The sequence below is a fragment of the Mustela putorius genome, unplaced genomic scaffold (assembly GCF_011764305.1).
Source record: "Mustela putorius furo isolate JIRA1106 unplaced genomic scaffold, ASM1176430v1.1 tig00000577_pilon_pilon_pilon, whole genome shotgun sequence".
In the NCBI taxonomy this organism is placed as follows: domain Eukaryota; kingdom Metazoa; phylum Chordata; class Mammalia; order Carnivora; family Mustelidae; genus Mustela; species Mustela putorius.
In genome coordinates this window covers 7,634,411-7,657,882 of record NW_025421421.1, presented here as the reverse complement: position 1 = coordinate 7,657,882, position 23,472 = coordinate 7,634,411, and the positions used below count along the sequence as shown (strand labels likewise).

The window sequence follows — 23,472 nt, the reverse complement described above, 5'->3', positions numbered from 1 at the left end:
CCAAGTTATTACCCAAAGACATCTTACTCTCAAGCAAGGTTCAGAAATATCAAGCTTACTTTTGTTCAACGTACTGCTTCTTTAAATGCTCTGCCAGGATTTTATAAGACCAAATATGCCATACAGTTAATGCATAAGATTTACTAGCATGATATGAAAATGCCAGCATGAAGAGAAAAATTGAGAGATTCAGTCATTTGCTCATACTACAGTTACAGTTTTAAATGTTTAGAATAGAAATAAGGGTAACCAACCATCTTTTTAAAAAGCTGTTTTCTAATAAATGCTCAGATCAAGGAAGAAGAAAGAAAAAAACATCAAAAATAACTTACCTTTTTGTCTCTGGTCCTTACTTCCCCATAGAAATCTAGGGCCTCTTGTGCCTTTAAAAATTTGCCCCGATGTAATAAATATGCACAAATCATTACACCGGTTCGTCCCTTTCCAGCTTTACAGTGAATTGCTGCAACATGATTGTCATCTTCACTTAGCCATTGGTCAAGATCTTCACAAAAGGGTTTGATAAGTTCTAGCTGTGGTGGATTATGGTCTTCAAAAGGATACTGTGCAACTGTGGTAAAAGGATAACCTCAGAATTAGGGAAAAAAAAAGTCTTTCCTGAATTGTTTATTAAAGTAGATTAACTTTAGAAATGTTGCATATAAGCTTAATAGATGTTTAAAAGAAAAAGTGAACTCCAGAGAAAAATAATTTGCTGCCTGATAATTTACCAATATTTGAATAGAAACTAGTGTCTCAATTCTTAAACCTACCCACTAGACAGAGGCTGAGCATTATTTTCCCCACTTTATGAAAGAGGAAACTTTGTAATGGAGAGGTAGCAGAAGGCAACATGTCAGAGAGAGAGGCAAACTCAAAATGAAATGTCATGTAGGCAGGTTTCCTGTCAGGGCTCTCAATGCGTTTTCTGACAAAAGGAGTCGTAATATTTATAATATTACATCACCACAAAACATATATTCCAGAGAAGATATAAATTACCAATCAATCAACAATGGAAAGGACTGATTTTTATATTTCATATAATAAAAATGCTAAGCGTGTTATTTAAAGATGGTCTTGCAAATGTTAGTGTTGTATACTACACGTGATTTTAAAGACATTTACAAAAGAAGCTGAAAAAAACTACTTATAAAAACGTATACAGTTGTAGTAAAGTGTATCTAATGAAGCTTCAGGTCTTTTCACATGAGTTATAAAAACCCAAAGTTTCTCTTTGCTTATTTATAGTCAGAGGGGTTTTGTTGTTGTGTTTTTTTTTTAGTGCTCAGAAACAGGAGTTCAACTATATCACTATTAAATTTTTTCTTACTGGTCCCTGCCTCAGCAGTTCCATTCTACTAAAACCCTTACAAATCCTGACTGACATCTAATGTACATAATTGTCCTCTGTGTCATCTGAATATGTGAGAAGTATGCCTTCTATCTTCAGTCACATCATCACTAATATGGAACCGGATTCAGTGTGTCAGGTGAGTGGTCCTGGGAGACGACGATGACCATTACAGGAGTCGCTGGGATGCTTTCACCTGGGCCTCAGCATTCCATCTTCATCTCCCCACGGGCACACAAAACAGCCAGGAAACTGTTAAATGTCTATTTAAAGCTAGGTAAACGTTGACTAAAACACGCTTTGCCTAGTAAGCAGTAGCTTAAATTCACGAAAAAGGAAAAATTCTTAGTGGATCTGTACTGGCTTTCACCACTAGCACTTCTGAATTCTCAAACCAGCTGTTTGAACATCCGATCTAGACTGTCAGAAGGGATCCACCGCAAACACAACATGGAGCGCATGGACTCCACCCTCTCTTTCTATCATGGTAGCATCTGCCAAGCTTCTTCACTCTCCAGGTCTCTCATGGCTCAAGGGGTTCCACAAACAATGAGGGAAGGTTTTTGTGGGACCTCAGAAAAATTCACTACGCCTGGAGAAGAACTCATTTAAAGCAGCTCCTGCTCCCACTTGTCAGGCTCCTCTTATCCACATTTGTCACAAACTGTTGCCCCTTTTAGGTCACGACTCCACGGAGTTACTCCATTGTCTGCTTTGCTCTTCCTATAATCCTTTACTATTAGACCAAATGCCTCCAACAGTAGATATAACCCTTTCTTTATTTTATGGTTTGTCTAGAAACTTTTCCTAATTCGTACAGTCAACCCTGCATTTTAGTATTCCTACTAGTACTGGCAGGTTTATATGGTAACTGTTCCCTAAAACACAAAAGTAAAATTAAATTTTTCCAAATTGTCTAAGACTATCTTTAAGATAAATATTTACATCACTTAATAATTGAGCTTATTCACTACTGCTATGACAAGAAGATTTGGTCTATTGGTTTTAAGTTATATAACAGAAATACATTACTTGGCAGTTAATACCTACCTCTGAAGTTAAATTTGGCGGTATCATAATGTCTTTCAGCACACCTAAAAGAAAAGTTTAAATGTGATCTAAAGTTATCTTTTGCACTGGCAAAAAAAAAAAAAAGTATAGTAACACACATTTCCTGAACTTTTATACTGTACCAGGCATCATGTTGTTTTGTATTAAGTACTTCTTTCAATCCTAATAATTCTATGAAGTAGGTAGTGTCATTATCCCCATTTTACCATTAAGAAAACTGATCTTAGGTGTTATGCACTTAGGGCTTCCATTACTTGCTCACAAAACCTGTGATGCCGCTCAGGCACACACCTCCCACCCAGCTGCACGTGTCCCCTGAAACTTCCTGCATGCTGAGGGAGTATATGTTTGACTTCACCAAGTATGTACAAACACCTAATGAGCCACAGTACTGTCTTTACCCCAGAGTTGAGTATACATCGTTTTCTTGAAGTACTATTTAAAAAGATAAATTTTTTAAATAGTAAAATTATAAGGGCAAAGAAAAAAAAAAAAAAAAGTGAATGACACTAATCTACTCAAAAACTACACTTACTAAAAAATTGTTAAGGCAGACTTTTCTAACAAAGGTAATCTTTGTCAAAAATCTCTCAGTTACGAGTTTTAATTAAAGTCTCAGAGTAATGAAGGAATAAGAAGTAAAATAAATACAGAGTAGTAAAATGTTAACTCTATATTACTTAGAGCATACTAAAATTGGTCTCTTTAATAGTAGTGACATGTTTGTCATCATGCACTGGTTTACTCATGGTTAATAGGTGTGTTAACAAACATTAAGAAGGCTCTGAAAGGGATCCCACACTTGAATTTGTGGTCAGCAAAATCATGGTAACTACAGCTACTAACCAAATGAGATTTTTAAAAATTATTTAAAATAAAAACTTAGCGTTTTAAAACAAGTCAAGGTCATTGTACAATCCCTTCCTCTCCAATTCTGAAATCCCAAAAGTCTGAAATATCTAACATTTTCTGTTAAACTTATGACAGGCTCAACTGTGCCAGCATCCGATCTGAGTTTATGACAGTGTGCACTCTTTAACTAATACACTTAAGAGTAAAGAGTGAAAATGGTAGGAAGACCATTTTGCCCTAGACCCCAGAGGAGTGTTATGTAATATTAGTAAGTTTATGTTTTCATGTTATCTTTCTGCAAAGGGAAAAATTCTGAATGCAGAGACACACTGGCCCTAAGAGTTTCAATATGTGATTGTGGACATGTATTTCACATTTAAGAAATCCTAAAGATATCTGTATGGTTCCTCTACTTTAAATGGTTTTAAATCCTAATCCACATGAAAGCTGAACTAATTATAAGCAAATCAGAATCCACTATTTTCTAAATGGTCAGACCTGAAATAAATCAACTTTCATACTACTACTTAAAACAAAGCTTTCCCCCTTTTTCACATATAATATATTGAGTTTTCCTCAAAAAAATCATTTAGTAATGCCATATGCATATATATTTATGTACCCTTGCTAAATAATTTCATACTCACTCCTATGCAAAACATGACAGGTAAGAGGAAGACTGACCAAGAAAATAGTCACATTTTACACTATCTTTAGTACAGATTATTAAGAAGAGGTCTGGTAAATAGTGCAGAATATTTTTTATAAAGACTCGTGTAAAGATAGGACTTAAAAGGTGAGGGACAAGGAGCAGGCTAGGAAACAAAGCTCTAAGATGCTGGTCTCATGGCAGCATAACAGAAAAATCAACATTTTGAGTTTCACACAGCTTTAGTCTTCTAAAATTCTCCTGCTTTTTCAGGAGCTCACACATTTGGTTTGACAGGTACTGCTTAAGACTCCATCATAAACTGATTCTCAAATATTACTGTTAAGAGGCAGAAATGGTGGAAAAATGGAACTAATGAGCTTCTACATGTTTACCACATGTACACAACCTTACAAAGGAGTTTCCATTTTTTTAATTCATAGTCACACCAATATAATAATAGAAAATATAATCTCCATCTTATATATGAGAAAGCTAAGATTTAGAAGAGCCAGGACTCAAGCCCAGGTCCTCTGGTGACAAAAGTCAAAACTTTTCCCAATACAGCTCCATACTTCTTCCACTTACAATACAAAATAGAGAACAGTTTCAAAAACAAAAGCAATAACAAATTCTACTCAAAATCAGCCTTACTACTAGAGCAGTATTTGGCATAAAAGAGAACCAACAAAAAGCGACCATGAAAACATGAAAAGGTTATGAAAATCTCTACAGGCATCGATGAAGTGGATGAAGAGTATGTGAGAACATACACCGGGGCCTGTAGTAATGGAAGTGATCTGGAGGAGGGGTTGCTAGAATAAGAATGATGACTCTCTTCTTTAATTAAGACCTTCTCCAATAACCGTGCATACATGCACACACACGTACATGTGCACATTCCCAATTCCTTATAACGTTTGTGTGGTATGTTAGTTGATAAGTCCTTCAACAAACCAAAACTGAAGATACATAAATGGAAAATGGGATTTGACTGAGACAAGTAGTAGGTAAATCTGACCATTTACACTTCCTTAAAATTAAAATTCAATGGAAAAGATACCTTTTTTAAAATCCTCACCTTATATTGGCTTATATGAGACAAGAGAGATGAAGAAGCATTGCAAGAGTTTCTAATGAAGGGGTTGACAGAAAGTGAAGGAAGAGTAAGACTAACAGGAAAAGCTTCCAGATAAGTGAGACTTCCCAAAGCATTAGGGAAGTATACAGGTCTCTAACTCTCTTCAACATCACTATCTTAAAAAGAAACCTTAACAGATAAAAATTAACAACAGGTAGAGGTTCATCACCAAATGATGGAGAGTTGTGTGTCAAATAGAATACACAATGAAATAGAGTAACCCTCTTACAAACAAGTATCCAGTGAACAGTTAAGGTCCTCAAAGGCAAGAAGTGTGTTATGCCTCTATCCCCATCATCCTCCCTTCTCCTCTTACCCTCACCAGCCTACAGGTATACAGAGGAACATAGAAACATGAAATACACACACCTGCCCAAAACAAATTCACTAAGCATCATCATACCCAAATTTGATTAATGATATGAAGCTAATTTTGTCCTTTCTTAAGATAATTTATCGAATGCTTCATAATATAGAGACATAAACAGATTCAGTCAATTATTAAAAAGTCCATATTAAGTACTGTTCTTCATCCGCACATCACAATTGCCATAAAAAGTTTAATATACCATTAAATACATGTACGTCTAGTGTCAATATTTTAGGACCTTTCAGTGTATATATCTGCAAAGATATACATCACATAGAATTAACATCCCAAAAATAAAAGAAAGAAAAGAGAAACAGCTGCTGCTTGCCAGACTCACTTACCCAGAGCCAGAAATACAAATAAGGGTAGAGAGAAGGTGAGAATAAAAAGTGACATCAGAAATCAAAACATGCTACAACCTGGTAGTTCTAGAAACTTCTGAAGTAAAATTTGGGGAGGTTAAAACAAATGACAACAAAAACCAGAAAGGAAGACTGGCGTCAACGGTGGGTGGTCTGCTACCATATGTACCCATGTGACCTTGTTCAACTCACTTAACTTCTCTAGGCCTCAGATTCCCCATGTGTAAAATGAGAAGGTTGGACTAAATGATCCCTTTCAGATACTTTCCAGTTCTGAAAGTTTATGACTCCATCAAATGAACTGGGGAAGGGGAGTTGAAATATATATACCAAAAGCTACACTCAATTAACAAAGAGACGGTTCATTAACTCTGGGATCCTGTGTTTAGAAACACAAAAAGTAAAGGGCAGCCAAGTTCCCAGACTAGCTCACATGCCACCTATAGCCACAATAATGTTAAGTGAGCCACAGTACTGACAGTGCAAGCCTAGGTCCTAAATTCTGGAAGCAGGAAGCCACTGAATACAGGAATGAAAAGAATTTCCTTCCTTTTCTTTGGATATAATGTTAAACTCGAATAAAATTTTGAAAAAGGCAGAATCTGTCTTTGGTATCTTTCTACCTTCCTTCTGGGACTCTAAATGCCTAATCTTAAGAGTCTAAACCTGAACTGACTCACTTAATACACTGCAGCTTGACACTTCTTGTTCTGTGCTTTCTTTTCTTTTCGTTTTTTTTTTTTTTTTTTAACTCAGCTTCTGAATCTAGTTATTCAAAAGTATAAAGCTTTGTGGTTTTTATTTTCCTCCACTGAAGCATTCTGGCATCTGCAACAAGGCTTGTTGTTACAGGAGGTTAATCAGGACAAGAGGAAGATCTATGCACAGATCATGTGTAAGCTGGGGCCCACCTACACGCCAAGTCTCTGCAGCACCTTTCTTTCACCTTGTTACCTGTCACCCCACACCCTCCATACGCTACCCCCGAATCTGACCATAATGGATTATCTGCCATACTCTAAACCCCACCATGCCAACCACCTTCTTCCATGCCAACCTCTGCCCGTAATGCCATACGCCCCACCTGGAGGTCTCCAGGAGAGTCTCAGCGGATTCCTTCACCCCAGCTCAAAAATGCCCTTCTTTATGAAAACTTGCCTAGAGGGTACAAGTCCTATTTCCACTGTTCTCCACACAGCTCTGTTGTATACAAGTTACCTCTTCTGCAATACTATGTCTACTTATCACTTCAGACTATAAAAAACTACCAAAGACTGAAATGGTATCTTATTCACCTCTGTACCGTCAGCAAGTTTTACAAGGTCTAATATGTGGCAAAATCAGCATAAATGTTTGCTTCTTTGTGAATCTGAGGAAATTAATGAAAACTCACTAGAAGAAACAATAATGGTGTCTACTTTACTCGTAAGTCTTCTGAGGTCTTATTGCTCAATTCAAGATAGATCACTAAATTAAAGATAGAAAAGCAACATCCTATAAGCCAACAAAGCACACAGAATCTCTCATCCTTTCTGGTGACGATTTAAATGCCCATCAAAGGCAGAAAAAAATCTTGCTCTTACATTTGAGAAATAAATTCTACAGAAACTGTGACAATCAGGAAATGTAACTACAGATTAAAATTTTTTCTGTTGCATAATTTACAGACATCACAGAGGAAAAATAAAAACCAAGGAGAAAAATAACACATTTCATATAACATTTTTTTAAAAGGTAGAAAATGGGTCAGTATTTTGGAAAGGAATAATAGTCTTCAAGGGCAAAAATGACAAAATATTTTCTTCCCATTTTTCTTTTGTTCTTTTTTCCTTTTCACATCCCTACTGACAAAGTCAAAAAGAAAAACAAAAGGTTAAAGATAAGATAAACCAGCTGTACCAAGTGGGCAAGCCTTACATCCCTGCCCCAAACAACAGAAACCACCCAACTCAACAATATTAGGTAACTTATTTATGTTATATACAGTTGGAGAATACCCTAAAAGCTGTTTCAATTGAATGACCTAAAGACCAGAATAAACAGAACCACACCCACTCTGAAGCACACCTCCATGGAAGAGGTTATTAAAGCTTTAACAGAAAAGCTCTGCTGTGAATTACACTTCAAGTCACCACAAGGCTACTGGCTCAAAGATGGGCTAGATGCCAAGTCATTTAAACCAGATCAAGTAAAGTGAATGTGTGCCAACATTGTTTTGACCTCATCACTATGCTTTCTGAATGACCTAACAATGCTCTTAATCAAACGTCATGGACTAATTGTTTTAGGAACACAATTCTGTTAAAATATATCATTAACTCTACCTGATTCTAACAAGGAAATAACTTTCACTTAATAGTTATTTTATTAATAATCATGTCATTCTTAAATAATTATTACGTTACACAGATTTATACAATCTGAAGTAAAGCCAGAGCTTTTCACAGAATAAATATTTTCATCTCTCTTCAGCCTAACATTATGAGGTTGAGTATTAAGTAAGTTATTTAAAAGGCAGCATTAGCACTTAGCTTAAGTTCATCTAGCTCATTTAGATGTGAGAAAAATAGACATGTGTAATCAAGTAATCTTAAAAATAACATGAAAATTCAGCCATCATTTTCTTTCAAAGAAACTTTCCATATCTGAAAGATGCAAGTGGTAACTATTAACTCCATACAAAGTTTATTAAGTATTTTCATATATATATTCTCAGTTGATGCTCACAAACATCTGAGATAGAACTTACTCACATTTTACAAACAAGGAAAATAGGAGTCAAAAAAATTATAAAACTCGCCCAGCTAATAAGCCAAAGAATAAACACCAAAGACCTCTCCTTCCAAACAATTACAAAACTAAACAAGAGCAAAAAACAAACAAACCTAAACAAGAGCAACAATTATAGCTAATAAAAGCACTTGCCATGTGTTTTTACCACATGTATGTACTTCATGTATATACATTTGTTTACCGTTAGGAGGTAGACAATAGGCGAGAGAGTTTAGAAAAGTATAAGCTGAGGAAACAGCAGGATAAACAGAATTAAAAAAAATGGAAAACAAATGAGAAGATTTAAAGTCGAGGAGTTTCAACTTATGAGTTCTAGAGAAAAGAACAGAAAACACAAGGAGAAGAAATCCAAGATAATAATTCAAGAATAATACCCCAAACTGAAGGACAGGAGTTTCCTAAGTCAAAGGATACAATGAGTATTCAGCAAAAGTGATGAAAATAGACCCCAATACAGCATATATAGCTCAGTGAAATTTCTGAATACTCAAAAGATGAACATAGGATCCTATAAGCTGCCCAAGAGGAAAGAGGTTTCATAAAAAGTATCTGGAATCAGAATTACACCACCCTTTTTAATGGCAACACTAGCAGCTAGAAAACAACTTCCAGGAAAAAACCTTCTGACTATTTCCAGCCTAGAATACCATACCAAAAGAGACATTAAATCAAGTGTGAATATATAGTAAAGGCATTTTTTAAACAAGTGAAATCTCAAATAATTTTGCTGTCCACATTTTCTCTCTCAGGAAGTTACTAGAAGATGTGTTCTACCAAAACAAGGTGGGAAACCAAGAAAGAGGACAATTCCAGGAACTGAAGAATCCAACTCATGAGAAGGGGAAAAGGGAATTCTCAGAATGATGGTGAAGAAACATCTGAAGTAGACAGCTATAAGGCAAACCTAGGGAACAACTGACCCAACTCACGGTAGATCAGAAGGCTCCTAAAGAAGATAAAATCGATTTAATGCCCAATGGGCTTGAACATGTTAGGAGATTTATATAGTTTAGAGATAAACTGAAGTTAAAAACATAGAGACTAAAGAAGTTGAGAGAGACAGAGAGAGAGAGAGAGAGAGAGAGAGAATTTTACCTCCAGGGAAAATAAAATGCTCAGAAAAAACAGTTATAGTACTTAATTGTAAACTGCATTTATCTAGTCATAATCACATAAAACCCAAAATTGATATAACCAAAATTACAAATTTAGCTACTACAAAGAGGGCTGAAGGGGCACCTGGGTGGCTCAGTGGGTTAAGCTGCTGCCTTCGGCTCAGGTCATGATCTCAGGGTCCTGGGATCGAGTCCCGCATCGGGCTCTCTGCTCAGCAGGGAGACGGCTTCCCTCTCTCTCTCTCTCTCTGCTGCCTGCCTCTCCATCTACTTGTGATTTCTCTCTGTCAAATAAATAAAATAAAAATCATTAATAAAAAAAAAAAAAAAAAAACAAAAAACAAAGAGGGCTGAAAATGTGTGTGGTTGGGTAGAGAGGAAAGAGAGTTCATACATTTGGATGTGAAATATCATGCCACACAATCATTACTCATAACTTTGTCACTAATTGAAATGATATATTTGTATTCGTATGTCATACTAAAACAGTTGCAAATGGTAAAATACTACTTATTATCAACACTTAAGAATTAGGTTATTAGACTATAAATTTTATATAATGTGTTAACTATAGTATTCTAGCACATATTTGGTTTCTTAGTATTTTCTGAACTATTATAATCAAAACAAACATAACAATGACTTTCTCCTATACCATCAAAACCTTCTCTAATGGACTTAGTATGACAAGATGGGTTCCTCTTAATTTCTGCAGAGTCAGGCCCTCATTCCATAAACCACTCAGCAGTTTCCAGACTAAGCTCTTTCCTTGCATGACCATGTTTCATTAAGGGTTCTGGGTCCCTACTATTTTTTTTTTTAATGGTATGCTTTCATGTTTTTCATTCCTTGATACCCACTCCTATCAAGATTATCTTTTATTTAAATGTATTGAGAAAACGTGAATTAAGTACCTGAAATTGTGCTTATTTCCCTGGGATAAAATTATTTATGAATTATTATCCCTGCCATCAAAAGTAATACTAGAGTAACTGTATCAGTGAGAATAAGGTTTAGCTGTGAGAAATAGAAGAAGGTGGAGGGAGGAGGGGCTCATAAACAAATATGCTACTAATTACACTGAATACACTACTCTCCCACATAAATTCCAGGATCAGTAGTGTACAGCTGGTTGGGTAGATTTGTTTCATACAGGACTGGACCCAGGACCCTTCCATCATATGCTCAGCCAGCACGACGGGCAGTGCAAGGTCTACGATGGTGCACCATCATATTTGTATAAGCAGACTGGAGAAGGGAAAGAAGGATAGGCCCCCTCCTTTAAGAACTCATCATTTCTACTTAAGAACAACAGATCATAAGTTATCACATTATCAAATCTAGCCACAAGGGAAGCTAGAATTACTATCGGCATTCTGGGAAAACATGTACACAGCAAACAAGTGGTATTCTATTAATGAAGGAAAAGTATAGAGGATCACTGATTTTCTCTACTGTTGTTCTAGTCTCTGGTTGCAATTATCTCTAACCTTTTTTCTTCTGCAAAACAAAAACAAGAACAAATGACTAATATTAATGTAACAGGTATATTTGTAATCCTAATTTAAAATCACTCTAAGAAGGGCTAAGAAGGGGTCCATAAGCTCCACCAGACTGCCAAAAAGGTACACGGCATAAAAAAAAAGACTAAGAACTCTTGCCAAGGGGCAAAGGGAAACAAAGGAAAATCACTACTTTGTGGTTCTGGTGGTGGTTGTTAATAAACCACAGAGAACAATTTCATCCTAATGTTTCAGGCGTACTTTTCTTTAAATATTTAAGGTATGGGTCACTTTTTAGGATTCTTCAGTTTAGCCTACTTCTTCAACTAACCAAGGAAGCAGTGATTCTGCTAAGATGACTTCTACTCAAAAATATGATTATACTACAGAAAAAAGTGGTGCTACACACCCTTCTACTCTTGTCTCTCGTACCCTCTTTATCTTCCCAATTCCTAAACATTTCTCAATTTGTACTTTTGGATTTTCAGTTCAAAGTGAGATAAAATTTACATACAGTGAAAGAGATCATAGGTGTACAACCAACTCAATCAAAATACAGAATATTCCACCATCCCAGAAAATTCCTTATGCCTATTTGCAGTCAAACCCCACTAAGCTCCCAGGCAGCTAATATTACCCAGATTTGTCCTTATTCCTGAACTTCATATAAATATGACCATATAAGATGCAGTCTTTTGTAAATGGCTTCTTTCATTTAATCTACTGTTGTACAGATTTATCCATGTTACATGCATCAATAGTTGATTCCTTTTATTTGGAAAATGATTCCACTGCATGACTACACCATCATCTGTTTAAACATCCTCCTTTGATGGATATTTAGGATGTTTACAGTTTGGGTTTTATATTATGAATAAGTACATATTCTTGTGCAAGAATTTTGGAGACACATACTTTTATTTCCCTTGAGTAAATAAATAATAACTAAGAAGTAGAGTTGCTGGGTCATAAGGTAGATAGGGCAGGTGTATGTTTAACTTTAAAAGAAAGTACTAAACAGTTTTCCAAAACCAGTTATACAATTTTACAATCTTATCTGCATTTTAAGAGTTCCATTTGCTCCACAGTCCCATCAACATTTGGTGCTGTCAGTTTTAATCACAGCTTTCCCAACAGGTACAAAGTGGTACCTTACTGTGGTTTTTCAACTTCCTTTTCCTGATGACTAATGATATTAAGCATATTTCCATTTATTTATTAGCTATTTTTATACTTTCTTCTTTGAAAATGTCTGTTCAACTCATTGGCTCATTCCCCAGCCACCACCACCACCCCGCCCCATTGAATTAACTGGCTTTTTATTATTGATTTATAGATGTTTTATATATTCTGGGTAAAAGTCTTTTATCACATATATGTATTGACATAAATATTTACTCCTTATGTAGGACTTGCCTTTTCCTTTCCTTAATAATGTGTTTTGATAATCAACAATTTAAAATTCCGATAAAAGGCACCTGGGTGGCTCAGTTGGCTAAGTGTCTGCCTTCATCTCAGGACATGATTTCCAGGTCCTGGGAGCAAGTCCCATGTTGGGCTCCCTGCTCCACAAGAAGTCTGCTTCTCTCTCTGTACCCCCATTCCACTTTTCTTTCAGTCTCTCTCTCAAACAATAAATACATAGAATCTTAAAAAAGGAAAATAAAATTCTGATAAAAATCCAATATATCAAATATTTCTTTTGTTTACAACTTTGTATCCTTTCTGAGAACTCTTTCCCTACCCCTAGAGTTCACAAAGATATTCTCTATGCTTTCTTCCAGAAGCTTTATACTTCTACAGCTTTTTCTCAGTTTGCATTTTAATATGGTCAGAAATTTAGAAATTTAGATAAATGCTAAGGATAACTGGGATAACCCAAACAAAAACAAATTATTTGAAGGACAGTGACTATAAAATTCAGAAAACATAACTCATTGCTATCTGCCGTATCTTTTCCTCCAAGGGTTTTTTGTTTGTTTGTTTTTGTTTTTGAGAGAAAATGAGTAAGCAAGAATGATCTGCAAAATACAATTTTCTCCAAGAAAGCTAAAATTTAAATGTGAGCAGTGAAAAAGGTATTTAGTTACATTTGGGGTCTGGGACTGTTAAGTGTTGAATCCAAATATACAAACCAATATCGTATAAATAAGGAAACACTCATCTTATAGCCCAAATCCAAGGAACATGATTCACATGTGGCTGCCCTGCACACACTTAAGTGGGGCTGAAATACCAAAACAGTCATAGCAGTTATCACAAGTTTTCAGGGAGAGATGGAGGTTTTCACTATTCACTTTCAACACTTCTGCAACTGTTTAAAAACAAAGCATATACTACTTTCCAATGGAAAAAAAAAAAGTGTCCTACTGTATTTTCCAAAAGAGTATAAATTGACGAAGTTATATATTAATTATTTTACCTCCAGAAAGTCAGTCTGATGAGCTTAGAAATCCAACTGTTTTTGAACAGTATATTTTAGTTTACATAAAATAAATATTTTCATATACTATTTTTGAATTAGAAAAAAATGGAAACCTGGGTTTTTTTTTTAACATGACAACAGTCCTCCTTGAGAAACAGTTTGGGTTTTTTGGGATATTTTAAATTTTTATTTATTTATTTGACAGCACAAGCAGAGGAGGAAAGGCCAAGTAGAGGGGTGCTGGCCAATAGCCAGGCTGAAGATCCAGATAACAGCCAGCATTTACCAGACATGTGAGTGAAAACACCTGTAGATGATTTGGCCACAATTTGCCAACTCATTTCTAGTCAGGGAGTCCCAGACTCCAGATATTTTGGAGCTAAAACAAGCCATTCCACCATGCCTATTCTGAATTCCTAACTCACTGAATTTGCACTTGCAGATAAAGTAGGTAAATGCTTTAGATAATAAATATGTGTAGAGGCAGCTTGATATGCATAAATATTAGCTGGAACACAAAAATATGAATCTGACAACAAATTAGTAGTAATTATCTAATCTGAAGAACAGAAACAAGAAATTGAAAAAATGAACAGCTCGTCAGTGACCTCTGTAACAATACAAAGTAGTTTATCACCCGTATTATTGGAGTCTCAGAAGGACAGGTGAAAGACAATGGGACTTGAGTGGCTCAATGGGTTAAGCATCCAACTCTTGGTTTCAGCTCAGGTCATGATCTCAGGGTCCTGAGATAAAGCCCCACTTCGGGCTCTGCACTCAATGCAGAGTCTGTCTGAAGATTCTCTCTACTTCTCCCTTTGCCTCTCCCCCCATGCTCTCTCTCAAATAAATAAATAAATCTTAAAAAAAAAAAAAAAAAACTAGAGAAAATTTGTTGCCATCAGACCTGCCCCTCAGGCTGAAGGGAATAATGGGAATAAAGGTAAAAGAACATTTTTTCCTTCCCTTTCTCTGAAATACAAGTGTATAAAGCAAATAAAGTAACACTGTATTCTGGGATATAATACATAGGTAGACATAAATTCTTCTTTTATAAGGTTCTTACATTATTTAATGCTCACAATATCAACTCTAAGAGGACTAGAATAAACTAAAAAGTGTGTTTTCTAATCCTTATTGCACAACCTCTAAAATGTGTGTGTGTATGTATGTGTGTGTGTATATATATATATATATATATATATATATATATATATATATATATAGTCTAGAAAGTCAACAGAATTAAAATGGAATACCTAAAATTATTCCATTAATCCCAAAGAGTAGAGGAAAAGAGGAATGAAAGAGAATAAGAATGAATGAATGAATGAACAAAGGAGTATTGAACAACTAAACACAAACAGAAAAATGGTAAACAAAACATTTCAATAATTATACTAAATGTAAATGGACTAAATACAATTAAGAAAGTCAGTGATTATAAAGCAATTTTAAATTTGATCTTATAGAATGTTTTTATGAAATATAGTCTATGTAGGTTTACATATACTTGCTATATAAACTGGAGCACTCTACAGGCAAAATAAAACACAATGTTCAATTGTGAGGAATGCAAGATTACATTAAACAAATGAAAAACTCAATCTAGCTGCTCTACACACTTATACCAAATTAATAAACTTGTTCCAATAAAGGTAGGGGGGAGGAATCTGGGTTACAAGATAAACTTTCTTTATAGGCCTCAGAAATTCTGTTACTACTCTGGTGAAGTTACTATGACAGTCCAGGGTCTGATCCGCTACCTTCTGTGTAAGATGTAATCCTATCAGTATAGTGAATGGTACTTTCGTTCAGAAACAAATTCAAACTCATGTCATATGACTGATACATAAATATCATAAAGACCATAACAGCAATATATTAATTTCTTTAAAAAGTCCAACTGACACAGGAATTATCCACATCTTTATGACAAGTTCAATATATTTCCATAAGGAGACCCACCAAAAATTGAAAGTATAGTGCTGCTGAATAAATGTGGAATCAAAGAAAAGAAGCTAGTTAAAGCAACTTCTAACAAAGACATTTTGATGTCTCCATTTTTACAACAGGAATTGTCTTGCCAAAAATATCTGAGGTTCATTGGCTAAAGCCTGGCCATCTTTTTTTCCATGTTTCAACAGCTAACTGATCAATCCACCCACCGGAAGGGCTTCATGTAGACTAAATCTATTCTAGACAATTAAATTCAAGCTTTATTGGAAAGCCTGAGTCATTCTCTTTCTTGAAAGTGAACTGGTATATCTGCTTGTCAATATATACTGCTACTAAAGTTTATATTATTAGAGCATTTGATCACTTTTAAATGCTTGGAGAATTGATAAAAATTCATCTTACAAATATTTATTGAGTACCTCTTCTGTGACAACTACTACTGTATTTACAGGGTAGCACTGACAACCACAATCATAATAACAAATGCTCCTAGAAGTCTGGGAGAAACCCAGAAGCAAATCCTTTTTAAAGATATCCCATTCAGAAAAGACTACTATTCCAAAAATAGGTAAAAAATAAAAATTCATATCTGAAAAGAAAAAAAAAATAACTACTTATTTTGCTACATTTTTCTGTAGCTAACTCATTATTTGGCACCCTATTTAGTTCTGCTGCATTCATGTTAAATTAAAATTTGCTCATACGGTGCCTGGGTGGCTCCGCAGGTTAAGCTAAGCCTCTGCCTTCAGGCCAGGTCATGATCTCAGGGTCCTGGGATCAAGCCCTGCATCGGGCTCTCTGCTCAGCGGGGACCCTGCTTCCCCCTCTCTCTGACTGCTGCTCTGCCTGCTTGTGATCTCTCTCTCTCTCAAATAAATAAATAAAATCTTTTTTAAAAATTAAAATTTGCGGGCGCCTGGGTGGCTCAGTGGGTTAAGCCGCTGCCTTCGGCTCAGGTCATGATCTCAGGGTCCTGGGATCGAGGCCCGCATCGGGCTCTCTGCTCAGCAGGGAGCCTGCTTCCTCCTCTCTCTCTCTGCCTGCCTCTCTGCCTACTTGTGATTTCTCTCTGTCAAATAAATAAATAAATAAAATCTTTAAAAAAAAAATTAAAATTTGCTCTTAGAACTCTAATATACCTGCAGCTGCCATTGCTACTACTAAAAACATGAAATTGGGTTGTTGTTTTTTTTTTTTTAATATGTAAGTCATCTCTGCCTTAATCCCATTAACACAGGCAAGCCCCAAACACTCTTTTATCCTACTCATTTTTAGGTTGTCAAACTTAAGATCAGTTATACATCCAATACAAGTAAAGTATCCTGTTAAAAATGCAATCTTAACACTTGCCTGCACAGTACTGCCTTCTCCTCTATTACTTCAAGTTAAACACAAAAGCAAAACAAAGAGTTTTATATTAAAGTCTGATCAAAGACTAGGATCCCCAGTAGGAAAGAAAATCTATTCTCTCAAAAGAGGAATAGAACTAGAGGAAAAAGAAACAGCAGAGGAAGTGAGCTATCAGTGAAAAAATTCAGAAAGCTATTACTATGAACTAAAAGCTGCCAAGCACTTCTCCAAAGAAGTTGTAACATTTTGCACTTTTACCAACATGGATTAGAGTTCCAATTGCTATATATCCTTGCCAACGCATTATTACCCCTTGAAGTTTTAGCTATCCCAGTAAAATTTGAAACAGGGCCTCGTTATCTTTTAATTTCCATTTCTCCAATGATTTATTTTGAATATATTTTAATATATTTACTTATCATTTAAGTATTTTCTTTTGTAAAGTTTATGTTCAAAAGATTTTTTTTGTCTTTTCTTTATGGGGTTGTCCTCTTATGAATTTTTTAAAATCATCCTTTTATTGCATTGAGTTTAAGTCCTTTGGATATATGCATTGTGAGTACTTCTTCCAAATTTGCTGTTTTTTTTTTTTGTTTTTTAATTTTACTAATGGTGTCTTTCAAACAACAGAAGTTTTTAATGCTGATCAAGTCCAGCTTGTGAATTTTTTCTTACCCGGTTAACTTCTTATGTACTAAGAAATCTCTGACTCGGGACGCCTGGGTGGCTCAGTTGGTTAAGCAGCTGCCTTCGGCTCAGGTCATGATTCCAGCTCCTGGGATCGAGTCCCACATCAGGCTCCTTGCTCGGCGGGGAGCCTGCTTCTTCCTCTGCCTCTGCCTGCCATTCTGTCTGCCTGTGCTTGCTCTCTCCCCTCTCTCTGATAAATAAATAAAATCTTAAAAAAAAAAAAAGAAAGAAATCTCTGACTAAATCAAAGTTCACAAAGATTTTCTTCTGTTTTTATCTATTCGTTTTATAGTTTTACATGTTACTTTTATACTTCTATCTACAATATCCATTTGTATGTAATATGAGATTTTTTTGTATTATCAGAAGTAATTGTCTTCATACTGATATTCAGTTGTTCCAACACCATTTGTTAATATGAGTATCCTGTCCCCAGTGAATTCTCTATCATCTTTTCTAACAACCTATGTCTGAGTTTTCCTGTAATCTCTCTTCTGTTCCATTAACCTAAATATATATACCTTTTTTTCTTTCAGTAATTATATCATATGACCCAGAAATTCTTTTCATGGACATTTAACCAAAAGACATAAAAATATATGTCCACAAAAGTCTTGGCCATGAATGCTCACAGCAGCTTTGTTCATAATAGACCTAAATTTACAATAACCCAAATGCCCATCACAGGTGAGTGGATAAATAAATTATATCGTAACCATACGGTGGAATACTATTCAGCAATAAAAAGAAAAAAGTCATTACTGAAATAAGCAACAACCAAGGTAATTATGCAAAGACTAAGAAACCCAACCAAAAAAAAGTACATACTCTATAACTGCATTTATATAAAATATTAACACAGTCAAAACTTAACTACAGTGAAGAATTAGAAACTGCCCAGAATCAAGGCTGGGGGACTGACTATAGGGAGACATGAAGAAAACTTTTATGGCACTAAAAATGTTCTAAATCGTGACTGTGGCGATGTTTACATGGATGTATATACATGTCAAAACTCCCTGAACTGTACACTTAAAGTATATTCACTTAACTGTGAATATACTTTACTGCAAATAAATTATACCTCAATAAAGTTGAATTTGAAAGTAATCTGATTACAACTACCAACATGTAAAATGCAACCCACGTCAAAATATCTCAAATGTATTTTGCTTAATACCAGAGATAGAAATACAACAAGTATATCACCTTCAGGAGTAAGAACTTTTTAGAATGAAAAGCAAAATGACATTCAGAAAAGCACTGTCCAGGGTGCCTGGGTGGCTCAGTCATTAAGCATCTGCCTTGGGCTCAGGTCATGATCCCAGGGTCCTGGAACTGAGAGCCCTGCATCAGGCTCCCTGCTCAGCAGGAAGCCTGCTTCTCCCTCTCCAACTCCCCCTGCTTGTGTTCCCTCTCTTGCTGTGTCTTTCAATAAATAAATAATTCTTTAAAAAAAAAAAAGCACTGCCCTATAGGACGTTCCTCAGTGATGAAAATGTTCTGTATCAATGCTGTCCAGCACAGAAGCCTCTAACCGCATGTAGCTATTGAAAACTAAGGCAAATGAACATTAATGAGTAAATTTATCTTAACTAATTTAAACATAAATAGCTACATGTGGCTAATAGCTAACATATTGGACAGCACAGGTCTAAAACACAGAGATCATTGAAAAAAACACAACAGACCACAATACATATGCTTAGGAAGGTAGTGGAAATGGGAACATTCTTGGAATAGAGCATAAAATTAAAAGAGGAAAGTTACAGTAATTACTGGGACTTTACAACTGTCAAAATACCTATTGACAAAGTATTATTTTCTTTTTAATATTTTATTTATTTATTTGACAGACAGAGATCACAAATAGGCAGAGAGGCAGACAGAGAGAGAGAGAGGAGGAAGCAGGCTCCCCGCTGACCAGAGAGCCCAATGCGGGACTCGATCACAAAACCCTGAGATTATGATCTGAGCTGAAGGCAGAGGCCTAACCCACTGAGCCACCCAGGCACCCATGAAAAAGTATTTTCAACCATACGCAGTTTTCTAACAAATTCCTGGTATGTTTGATTAATTTTATTAGTAGATTAATACAATAAAGAAGAAAACTAAAATTCTGGACATATTTCTAACCTAGAATGAGGAACAAGTTTCAGTGGAAATGCCAGGAAACAGGGAGAAAGTGTTCATATAATTTTAGAGTTCACGTCAGACAAGGAAGGAAATACTGGCATAGTTAGATATGATACAGATCAGTAAAACGGATTTCAAAAGCTTCATTTAAATAACAGGCTATGAATTCATAACTCAAAATCCAAAAGGAAAGATTACAGAGAGACTAATTTAAAAACTAAAATTCTGTATAAACAATCACAAGCGATACTAGTTTAAAAAAGGCAAATGAACAGAAATTATCTTAGAAAACCAATCAATACAGTTGCAGAGAATTCACTCACAATGTTCAGATTTAAAAGGTTACAACCGGGGGTGGGGGAAGGGAAATAATCCTAGTGGAAAAAAGGGAAATAATCCTAGATGAATACAAAAGAGCATATATAAAGGAACATAAGAATAGTAAAGACAAAAGAAAAGGCTTGAAATGAGGAAAATGTCTGGATCCAAAAAGGACATTAAATAAGGTAGAACTGCACAGATTAGAGAGTCGTATGACACTAGAGCCAGAGGATAAGCAGAACTCCAGAAAGAAAGAAAGAAAGAAAGAAAGAAAGAAAGAAAGAAAGAAAGAGAGAGAAAAGGCAAGGCTAGGCTTAGGAGCCACTAAATTCCCTTTCAATTCTATTGTCTCTGTCCAAGAGAAGGTTTGCTCTGATTCAGTAACTCAAGAGTGGTGGATGCATGACATTTTTCTGGATCAAAATTGTTTCAAGTTGCTATTTAAGCAAGGTTATTTCTTAAAGAATATTCTTGAACAAACAACCGTTAACAAAATCTTTGACATTCCATGATTAGACATATTAGTAAAGCATACAGTTAGCAATCAATAATTTGAAACAGAGATAATCCATCAAGCTCTCTGTAACAGCCTCACCTGAATCTCACAGTCATAAAATTCAAAAGACCAGCAAGGCAGGGCAGTATAAAATTGTCTTAAGAAAGAATACCACTAACTTCCTTAATTTTTGAAGCGTTCATAAAAATCATTAAGAAAAAAAAATTTTAAATATGCTGAAGATAGGGTCAGTATACATGTACAAACCAAAAGGAAAAAAATATGACCAAAAAAGATCACAAAGTCGCTTAATCTCACAATTAAAGAAATGCAATAAAACTCAAATTACCCAACAAATTACAAAAAGTTTAAGTTTGATAATATTGTTTGCCAAGACTGAAGGGGGAAAGATGCTGTCATACATGTTGGTGAGAATAAATTCCACTGTGGAGAAGAGAAAAACTCCACTGCTCCACTGCTAAGGATCTACCTTCAGTAAATACCTGTTAAAGGACACCAAGGTATGTGTGAGAAAATGTTTATTAGAGTGCTGTTTTCAATAGTGACAAACAAGAAATAACCTAATATGGATTGGAGGGGACTGTTTATTATGGAATGATCATAAAATGGAATAAAAGCCAATAACAAAATCAGTTCCATCTCCATGTCAGTATGGAAAATTCCTAAGTATGGTAAATGGAAAAAAAAAAAAAAAAAAAAAAAACAAGATGCAGAAGAGTAGGCACTATGTTCCCAACTATTTCTCTTAAAAAGTAGATGTAAGAAGAAAACAGTTTCTTAAAGAATACCTGAAAGTTTTAATTGTAGGTATCTTTGGGAAGAGAGTCTGAGGATAGGACGTGTGAAGTAAGAGAAATTTATAGGAGGTTTTAGTACTCTTTAGGCTGTTCAGCATCCACAACCATTCTAATTTGGAGAGAATTTCAAAAAGTGAGAAGCAAATATTCCCTTCCTTATCTTCCTCATCATGGGTGCAAGTCTAACACCAATTAGGTCCTCCTACTCTGGACACTGAATCCTAGGTGGTGATAGCAAGGGACAAAGGAGTCAGATCACTGAAAGAAAGCTCCAGAAGTGCTGAAAGCTTATAAGCACAGTCAACAACATGCAGTCAAGGCAGCAGTACCCGGGATAGCAAGTTTTCAAGCAGCCATGTCCTAAGCAGAGACTGCCTTATTGTAACCTCTTAACCATGCCTTGCTTCCCTCAAAGCAAGGCATGGTCTTTTGCTTCTGCAAAATTTCTAAACCTGATTCTCTACCTATGAGCTATCTAATATTTTTCAAACAATTCTTTTCTGCTTAATTAGAGCTACTTTCTATCATGTGCAACCCAGAACTCTGACTCTGTTCTTTTATTTATTATCCTATAGCTGTTCTTTTTTTTGGCTTTTGTTTGTTTTTTTGTTTTTGGGGTTTTTTTTTTTTTTGACTAAGGGTTGGTAAAATACTTTTTGTATTCCCTTTAATAATGTGAACTATACAATTTCTTATCTAGCACTTTGCCCAACAGTGAGACTGGCAGGAGGATAAACAATCTATTTAAGAGAAAATATCACAGCATTTTTAAAAAGGGGGGAGGGTAAGTTCTCTCAAAGAACTTGAATATTACTTAGGAAAACATTCACCATGGCTGCCCCTCCCACTTCCTCCTCTCTCCTCCCAAGGATTTCATGCCCACAATTGGCTCACTGCCTTATAAATTTGATACAATGGAAAAGCGGAAAAAAGCAAGAAAACAGCATTTTCCAAAGGGAAATGGGAAAATTTAACTACAGATAACTTGGAAAGTAGACTAAAAACTTAAGAGCAGAGAGGTAATACCCTCAAAATGTGGAATAGAGTACAATTTAAGACACACTATACCTTACTTCAAATAATTTCAATATATAATAATCTGAATTCATTAAAGACAGCTGTGAGAATACAGTCTTTAGTTTTTAGAAGTCTTTTCTTTCCTCAATTCCTATAACTCCTATGAGCTGCCAAAGTTCATTTTAAAATTATTTTTGTCAAAGGAATACATAAACACGTATTCCCAAAGATATAAAAAAAAAAAACTTGTAATAAGAAATTAGTTGAGGGAAGATGGCAAAGTAGGAGTCACCAGGAATCCATCTCCCCACCTAAACAAGAATTGTACTGGCATAATCTGACTAGTGTAACTATTTTGGAATCCTGGAGTCTATTCAAAAGCTTGCAGCTTCTAGGGAAAGGCTTAGACAGTAAATCACAGTTAATTTCAGTCAATTTCAACTCTCACTATGGTAGCAGCTACCCACCCCAGTGCCCACCCCCCCACACCACGCAACAGGAAGCCATGCACATATGCCTAGCACAGCCTACACCAGCTTATGGGACCTTGTCCTCCAAATATCAGTGATCTGTGTTCTGATCATTGGCTGCTGCTTCTGATTACACACCTGCACACACAGAAGCAGGCCACCACTGCTGAAATCCCCACTGATGGAAAAGGCTTCCAGGGGACTTAAAGATCCAGAGCCCATTTTTTCCCTTCATTTCCCCCCTTTTCCCTCATTTAGGAGCCAGGCATTAAAGACTTGACATCCATTCTTGTGTGAATATAAGTTTGCAACTCTTGTGGGTAACTACCCAAAGGGATACAACTGCTTGATTTTATGGAGTATGTTTAGTTTTTTAAGAAACTACCAACTGTCTTCCAAGTGGCCATACCATTTTGCATGCTGTGGGTTTTTCATATATTGCCATATTGGATAGTACCAGAGTTTTTGTATGCTACATACTGGATGATTTCACCTATATGACAGTATAGAAAAGTCAGAAGTATGGAGACAGTAAAAAAAAATCAGCAGTTGCCAGTGGCTGGGCTGGGAGGAAAGGGACA

At 35.6% G+C, this 23,472-nt stretch overlaps 1 protein-coding gene across 10 annotated transcripts in view; it reads right to left on the bottom strand.

The window, feature by feature from the left end:
- LOC123392442 (phosphatidylinositol 3,4,5-trisphosphate 3-phosphatase and dual-specificity protein phosphatase PTEN-like) overlaps positions 1 to 23,472 on the bottom strand; it is a 103,947-nt gene that overhangs the window by 25,792 nt on the left and 54,683 nt on the right. For all 10 annotated transcript variants that reach the window (XM_045081462.1, XM_045081465.1, XM_045081464.1 and 7 more), the window contains 2 exons: positions 2,405 to 2,448; positions 333 to 571 (listed from right to left, as the gene is read on the bottom strand). In XM_045081462.1, coding sequence (XP_044937397.1) covers positions 333 to 571; positions 2,405 to 2,448 — 283 coding nt within the window. The remainder of the gene's footprint in view (positions 1 to 332; positions 572 to 2,404; positions 2,449 to 23,472) is intronic.